This window comes from Bison bison, unplaced genomic scaffold (genome assembly GCF_000754665.1).
Source record: "Bison bison bison isolate TAMUID 2011002044 unplaced genomic scaffold, Bison_UMD1.0 scf7180017864289, whole genome shotgun sequence".
NCBI classification, from domain to species: Eukaryota; Metazoa; Chordata; class Mammalia; order Artiodactyla; family Bovidae; genus Bison; species Bison bison.
In genome coordinates, this window is record NW_011494861.1 from 21,459,538 (window position 1) to 21,468,386 (window position 8,849).

The following is an 8,849-nucleotide window of genomic DNA, read 5'->3' on the forward strand; positions in this document are numbered from 1 at the left end:
TTCAAAAGGATTATGTAGTTTAGTTGACAGTTGATAACCTTTTTCTCTCACCTCTGAGTTTTACCCTTAAAAATGTGGTGGTGGTTACTTTCTTATAGGGATGGAGTAGTACTTCATTCTTATTTAATATGCTTGTCTTTTTTCTGAACCATTTGATTTAAAAACAGTTTATTTTTTAATAGCAAGTAGATGTTAATGGAAGAAATGTCACTTCCCTTATATGGAAGTAAAGAAAGAACTGCATTAAAGTCCATTTTAAGATATTCTGGTTTGTGTTTTTCATTATTTTATTGAAATCTAGGTGTTATCTCTTAGTAGCTTCTAATACTGGGAATCAGTTTTATAAGAAATTTACTTTACAGGGCTAGATTCACTCACTGGAAATATTCAGAACTCACTTGTTGATGAAGAAAAAGTACACTCTGGTTCAGAACGTGGCTCTCATCAAGGAAAGAAATCTGGGACCAGTAGCAAACTTTCTGTGAAAGATTATGAGCAGACTCTTGATACCGATAGCACTTTGGAAGAAATTTCTGGGCATTCTTTGAGGTAAAGTTATGCATATTTTATACTGGAATTTGTATTTCATTAAAGTTATAATATCATTGATGCTCAGAGAATTCACTTAGTAAATTTATGTATTTTTTATAGTTTTGTTCATAGCTCTAGTCTTTATATTATAGAATATACTCATCTCTCACCTAAACTATTATAGCTACTGCTACAGGAATTCTTTGCCTCTAGCACAATCCACCCTTCTATTCCAAACACGATTTTCACAGTTGTTTTCTTCACTCAGTCATTTGACCAAGCAACTACTCTCCTTAGAATACTCTGGAGCTCACAATTACCCGACAGATCAACACTTAGAGCTTAACTTTATTTGAAGTGTTATCACTAGGCTACCAAAGACTGTCTTACTTCCTTTGTTTATGCAATTTTTCTTCTCAACTGTATTCTTCCACTCTTTAAACATAACCACTTAATACCCTTTTGGTATCATTGTTTATTTGTACCTCTGAACTTTTCGCTTATGCTCAACTTATTAGACAGTTAGATTTTGAAATCTCTTAAATTGATTGTGTAACTTGCACACTGTAATATATTATGCACTTAGCCTATTGCTTACAAATAACTATTGCTTCATGTACAATTCCTGCTCTGTCTGCATGACTTTTATCTGCTATGCTGGTTCTGTTCTTCTGGAAATTTAAGCTCTGAGAAGGCATGGACTTATTTTTTTACTTTAAAACTATTTGCTTTTTCCAATACAGTGTTACATACAGACAATCATTTTTAGTGCTTTCATGTTGCAGATAGTGCCATATTATTAATACCATCATTCCTGTGTCTAAAGTTGAATTTTAATTTCTTTGTCAATGATTTTGGAATTCAGAAAACTTTACCTTTCCTTAAGAGATACCTGATGATTTAACTGGCAAAATTTACAAAGTTAAACATTTCTAAAACTCCAGAGCCAAATAAGTTGATAAATGCCCCATGCTATAGTCTAGACCCCCTACTTCCTCACCTATGGAATTTGACAGTGGATAAAACAATTTAAGGATTTGATACAAAGGAGTCCAGTTTTTTAAAAAAATTATTTAACTTATATTGTCTTATTTGGCTATAGACACTTTCTGTGTCCACATTCTTTTCCTTTGTTTCTTTTTTATATTTTAGAAAACTTATTAATATCATTGGAAACAGCTAGTCTAGGTAAGTCTCTGCAGAGCAAATATGAATTCATCTTGTAAATCCATATGGTGAGATTTATCTTATGAGTCAGTTCAGTTCAGTTTAGTTGCTCAGTCATATCGGACTCTTTGTGACCCCATGGACTGCAGCACGCCAGGCCTCCCTGTCCATCACCAGCTCCCGGAGATTACTCAAACTCACGTCCATTGAGTCAGTGATGTCATCCAACCATCTCATCCTCTGTCATCCCGTTCTCCTCCTGCCTTCGATCTTTCCCAGCATCAGGGTCTTTTCAAATGAGTCACCTCTTCGCATCAGGTGGCCAAAGTATTGGAGTTTCAGCAATTGGAATATTGAGCTTCAGCATCAGTCCTTCCAGTGAACATTCAGGACTGATTTCCTTTAGGATGGACTTGTTGGATCTCCTTGCAGTCCAAGGGACTCTCAAGAGTCTTCTCCAACACCACAGTTCAGAAGCATCAATTCTTCTGCGCTCAGCTTTCTTTATAGTCCCAACTCTCACATCCATACATGACTACTGGAAAAACCATAGCCTTGAGTAGATGGACCTTGTTGGCAAAGTAATGTCTCTGCTTTTTAATATGCTGTCTAGGTTGGTCATAACTTTTCTTCCAGGAAGTAACTGTCTTTTAATTTCATGGCTGTATCACCATCTGCAGTGATTTTGGAGCCCCCAAAAATAAAGTCTGCCACTGTTTCCCCATCTATTTGCCATGAAGTGATGGGACTGGATGCCATGATCTTTGTTTTCTGAATGTTGAGCTTTAAGCCAACTTTTTCCCTCTCCTCTTATGAATACTTTGTTTTAATATTGTGTTGGAATTCTTTCAGGGAAATCTATTAGGAAACAGAAGCAATGATAATTCTTTCTATGTTCTATAAATTGTCAGACTGTTAAAAACAGTATTTCTCTAAACTTCAGAAAATTAAAGGTTACTGGAAGCTAGTAAGTGCCTCTGAAGACTACTTTTATTCAAATTTAAATGCTGGTATAAGAGAAATTTTTACCTTTTAAAACCATGTCATAGTTTTATTAAAGCTAAAAGTAAGCTTGCTTTAGTATGTTGAAATATGCTAACTGCTAACATGCTTTATAGGATATTTGAGTCAGTATATAAATCTTTAGTGCAAAGCAACATGCTTTTTGTTATCAGAAACATTACCTTTAATGAGCTTAATTTATCAAAGAAGGACTTGACCTGTGCCTTGTGTTGAATTAAATGCTTTGAGTTGTTTTAATAAAACTGCTATGAGAGGTTACTTCTTAGAAAGTTCAGGAAAGAACTATAGCATTAAAAAGTGGAAAGAAACAAATGGACATATATATTTAGAGATGGTTAGTATGAAACTTTGCTGTGACTTTTTGGTTAATAAAAGTAATAACAAAAGTAGTTTTGTCATTTTAAATTTTTTAACATAAAATGATATTCTCTTTCAGAGACATTTTAAGGTATTTTTATGAAATAGGCTTTACCTTGCTTTTTTATATGTTTGTAATTTTATTGCTATATAAGATTTTAGTATTCTAGAGGATTTTGCCTGCTACTAAAATAAGTGATTCATAGTAAATTACATTGTAGAGGAAGGAGTTTAGTCCCAACTTAATCAAGACTCCTTTTCCATATTATTTTGAGCAGGGCTTGTCCCTAGCTTCTTCCCCTCTGTAAATCTAGCAATAAAAGGAGTATTTATAGTCATTTATTCAGTGTAGCAACTCTGTTAAAATGAATAAATCAAAACTTTTTAAAGCTAATGTTAATAAGTTTTGCATGTTGTTCTTATTGTTTAGATGGTTTTTGAAGTAGATTTCCTGTCTCTAATGTCTTTATGAAACAAACTTGTAGTGTCTCATCAGATAAGGGAAGATCTCAGAAAACTCCAACTTCTCCCATATCTCCAAGTTCTCAGAAACTGTTGCAGTTTGACCTTCCAGGAACTTCATTAGAAAGATCTAAATCCTCAATAGTAGTGACTCCAACAGGGTTTAAGCCTAATGCACCTTTTGCTGATGTGAACCTGGCTGCCAGCAGAACGACAACAGAGATGGCGTCAACACCAGGCAAGTAGATCCATGCAGCTGTAATTTTAAAAATAGGATATGAATTTATTTCTAAAAATTTATTTCAGTTAAACCATAGAGGAATGTTACTTCAAGTGAATGCAATTACTATTTGAAGTATTAAACAAAAATTGTGCCAGAAAATAAATATTGAAAAGCATGAGAGATTCAGTAGTGGTGACTTTTCCCATCTAGCCAGCATCAGTCAAAAGACACTTGAAAAATGTGTCTTGTGTATGTATTATGTACACTGGCATGGTTTATACGTATGTTCACATGCATACACACTCAAAAAAAGTAGCTAGTAGAATACTATGTACTAAAACGTCACTGTCTTTCCTACAAAGGATAGCAGACTTGTTTTTGGACCTTAAGAAATGAAGTTTAGAAATCAGATGTAATTTCACATGAACTTTTATATATGACAATTATATGTCTTCCAGGTTCTAAGCGCTTTTCTCCTGCTGGCCTCCAGCATCGGATGGCAGCAGAACTCAGTTACTTGAGTGCCATTGAGGAGTCCGTGCGTCAACTATCAGATGTAGAAAGAGTTAGAGGAGTTTCACTTGCTCAACAGGAGAGCGTGTCTCTGGCTCAGATCATAAAGGTATTTGTGGAATTTTCTTTAGCTTTCTGTGTTTTTTTTTCCTCTTTTCTTTGCTATTTAAAATGATCTTAATGATGAGTTAAAAAGAAAACACGAAACTTTAAAGTGCTAAGTAGAAAAAATAGTCTTGTCACACAGTACCTATAAATAATCTTGAGAAAAACTGTCATATGCTAAAAAGATAATTAAACATGCAGTATTTGGCAACAGAACAGTAATACAGTCATTCTCTTTCAAATACTTCATTTTCCACATTCTTTACCTTTTTTTGTTACAGTGTGAAAATTGGCTTATCAAAATTTTTCAATATTTTCTCTTTTTGTGTGACAAGTCAGAAATGACTTAGTTTTGTTTTGTTTTTTTAATACTTTATTTGTACTGAAAAGTTTCTGAGCTCTAAGTGGTAGTACCAGGATAATAGGACTTTTCCTTAAGGAAGCTAACAAAAATCTTAGTGTTCCTTGGTGGAGATGCTATTGGTATCTTAAAAAAAAAAAAAACCTGAGGTGACATTTGCATATAATAAAATACACAGATTTTAAGTGTATAATTTGATGAATTTTGACCATGTAACAACCACCTTAATCAAAATGTATTACACTTTTATCACTCCAGAAGGTTCACCCAGGCCCCTTTTCAGTTAATCTCACCACCCAGAGGCAATTAATATTCTGATTCATATCACCATAGTTTATTCATATCACCATAGTTTATCGCTTCAGTCGTGTCTGACTCTGCGTGACCCCATAGATGGCAGCCCATCAGGTTCCCCCGTCCCTGGGATTCTCCAGGCAAGAACACTGGAGTGGGTTGCCATTTCCTTCTCCAATGCATGAAAGTGAAAAATGAAAGTGAAGTCGCTCAGTCGTGTCCGACTCTTTAGCGACCCCACGGACAGCAGCCCACCGGGCTCCTCCGTCCATGGGATTTTCTAGGCAAGAGTACTGGAGTGGGGTGCCATTGCCTTCTCCTTCTGCCAGTTCTAGAACTTCATAAAATGGAAGTATACTTTGTAATGTGTTGTGTTTAGTTTATTTTATGCAGCATAACATTTTTAAGATTGATCCATTTTGTTGCATGTATGGTGCTTTTGGTTTTTTTGCTGAGTAACATTCCACTGATGATTATATCATGTATATTTATCCATTTAAATTCATTTGGATGAATTTAAATGGATAAATATTTAAATGGATGAATGGATAAAATTCATTTATCCATTCTCTTTGTTGGTGTACATTTGTATTATTTCCAGCTTTTGGCTATCATAAATATTCCTGCTGTGAAATTTTTTTTTCCAATTCTCTGTGTACGGTACAAAATTTTACTTTTCTTGCTTAAATACTTAGGAGTGTAATTGCTTGGGTTAAGTATATATTTATGAGAAAATGCCATTCTTTTTTCCAGAATAATTGTAACATCTTATACTCTGATGGCAGTTATATGAGAGTTCTAGTTGTGTTGTTTCTTTGCTGTTATTGTGTATTCTAGTCATTCTAGTGAGGGTGAGGTAGTATCTCATTATGGTTTTTAATTTGCATTTCTTTTATGACTGATGAAATTGATCTTTTGGTATATTTATGATTCTTCTTGTATCTTCTTTTGTGAATATGTGAGCAAATCATTTGCCTCTTTGATAATTGGGATATTTGTCTTTTAATTATTGAGTTGTAGGAGTTCTTTATATGTTCTAGAACAAATCCTTTTCAGATATATCTCTAATACTGCTTTCCATCCTAGACTTGGGGCTTCCCTGATAGTTCAGTTGGTACAGAATCCGCCTGCAGTGCAGGAGATCCCAATTCGATTCCTGGGTCACAAAGATCCACTGGAGGAGGGATAGACTACCCACTCCAGTATTCTTGGGCTTCCCTTGTGGCTCAGCTGGCTCAGCTGTGCCTGCAATGTGGGAGATCTGGGTTTGGTCCCTGGGTTGGGAAGATCCCCTGGAGAACGGAAAGGCTACCCACTCCAGTATTCTGGCCTGGAGAATTCCATAGGCTCTATAGTCCATGGGGTCACAAAGAGTTGGACATGACTGAGTGACTTTCACTTTCACTCACACCCTAGCCTTGCCTTTTCATTTTTTTAAACTCTGTTTTTTGAAGAGCAGAAGATTTTAATTTTGATGAAGTCTAGTTTTTAATTTTTTTCTTTTATGGGTAGTGCTCTTTGTATTCTAAGAAATCTTTCCTTACCCTAAGATATTAAGATACTCTAACAAAGATATTCTTTTATGTTTTTCCCCAAAACTTTATAGTTTTGCCTTTATATTTAAGTGTGTGAGCTATTTCAAGTTAATTAAGAATTGTGAGAAATGGGTCAAAGTTAATCCTTTCCCTCCCATTCAGATGTTTGATTGTACTAGCACCATTTTCTTAAATTACCTTGACACCTTTATCAACAATTAAGTAATCATATATGTGTTGGCCTGCTTTTGCATTCTGTTCTTTTCCATTGACCTATTTGTCTAGTACCATACTGTTTTACAATAACTTCAGAGTGAGTCTTTTTTCTTCTTTCTTTTATTTTTTCAATTAAAAATTTTTTACTGGAATATAGCTGATTTACAACGTGCTGTTTCGGGTGTACAGCAAAGTGAATCAGTTATACATAGGCATAATAGCCACTCTTTTTTAGGTTCTTTTCCCATTTAGGCCATTACAGTTTATTGAGTAAAGTTCCCTGTGCTATGCAGTGGGTCTTTATTAGTTATTTAATTATCTATTTTATATATAGTAGTGTGTATATGTTAATCCCAATCTCCAAATTTATCCCTCTCTCCCATAGTGGGTCTTGAAATCAGGCTGTAATTACTCCAGTTTTGTTCTTCCCTCAAGATGATTTCAACTTTTCTTTGTTTTTTCTATCTAACTTCTAGAATCAGTTTGTCAGGTTCTACCACAGTTTTTTAAAAGCCTGGTGTAATTTTGATTTGATTGACATTGAATCTACAGATCAGTTTGGGAAGAATTCACATCTTAACAGTATTGCATCTTGTAGTTCATGAACATAATATCTTTCTCTGTTTGTTTAGGTTTTTTAGATATTTCTCTCAACTGTAATTTTCAGTGTAGAGATGTTACACTTTTTAAAAGTTATTCTTAAATTTTATGTCTTTTTGACGATAAATCTTTTCTTTTATTTTTAATTTGATTTTCTAGTTCCATCTTAAAATATCTAGATAGTTTTTTTGAGTGGAACTATTCAGCCTTCCTTCACTCCTCCCAGTAAATAACAACAGTGCTGTCCATTCATTGTGACAGTAAAAGCTCTCCAGACACTTCTAAATGCTCACTGGCGAACAGTGGAGAGGAGCTAATTCCACCTTTGTTAAAAAATCAATGGATTGAGAAATAGCCCTTTTGCAGCTGCCATCTTTTCCTTGAAATCTGAACCACTGATACTATGTAGTATTTTAGGGATTTATTGTAACTCCGGGTTTCCACATATGGCCAGGGCATTGTATGACTTCATATGTAAACTTACCACCTTTAGAGAATCTATATTATTTAGCACCATTCTAGAAGAGATAATAATATATAAATTTATAGATAACATTATATGGAATAATTGTAAGAAAGTGTTAAAAAGGAGACCTTTGGGGTGACGTTTTAATGAAGCTGCTCCTGCAAAGTCAAAGGAGTCATAAAATTGTGACTTATGAAGCATTATTTTTATTTTTACATGTAGGATGTTTTAATGTCCTCCAAAGAGCTGCCTGTAACTTTTGTTTTAAACAAGCTTTTTGATATCAGTTCTTAGTTCTGTATGCCTTGGAAATTTTTTTCTATTATATTATTTGACAAACAGATGGTGGTCACTAAATACTTTCAGATCAGATCAGATCAGTCGCTCAGTCGTGTCCGACTCTTTGCGACCCCATGAATTGCAGCACGCCAGGCCTCCCTGTCCATCACCAACTCCCGGAGTTCACTCAGACTCACGTCCATCAAGTCAGTGATGCCATCCAGCCATCTCATCCTCTGTCGTCCCCTTCTCCTCTTGCCCCCAATCCCTCCCAGCATCAGAGTCTTTTCCATTGAGTCAACTCTTCGCATGAGGTGGCCAAAGTACTGGAGTTTCAGCTTTAGCATCATTCCTTCCAAAGAAGTCCCAGGGCTGATCTCCTTCAGAATGGACTGGTTGGATCTCCTTGCAGTCCAAGGGACTCTCAAGAGTCTTCTCCAACACCGCAGTTTAAAAGCATCAGTTCTTCAGTGCTCAGCCTTCTTCACAGTCCAACTCTCATATCCATACATAACCACAGGAAAAACCACAGCCTTGACTAGACGAACCTTTGTTGGCAAAGTAATGTCTCTGCTTTTGAATATGCTATCTAGGTTGGTCATAACTTTCCTTCCAAAGAGTAAGCATCTTTTAATTTCATGGCTGCAGTCACCATCTGCAGTGATTTTGGAGCCCAGAAAAATAAAGTCTGACACTGTTTCCACTGTTTCCCCATCT

The 8,849-nt window shown here is 35.3% G+C and overlaps 1 protein-coding gene across 3 annotated transcripts in view; it reads left to right on the forward strand.

Moving 5' to 3' along the window:
• CEP350 (centrosomal protein 350kDa) overlaps positions 1-8,849 on the forward strand; it is a 133,732-nt gene that overhangs the window by 44,121 nt on the left and 80,762 nt on the right. For all 3 annotated transcript variants that reach the window (XM_010850164.1, XM_010850163.1, XM_010850165.1), the window contains 3 exons: positions 363-549; positions 3,564-3,778; positions 4,222-4,385. In XM_010850164.1, the coding sequence (XP_010848466.1) occupies positions 363-549; positions 3,564-3,778; positions 4,222-4,385 (566 nt within the window). The remainder of the gene's footprint in view (positions 1-362; positions 550-3,563; positions 3,779-4,221; positions 4,386-8,849) is intronic.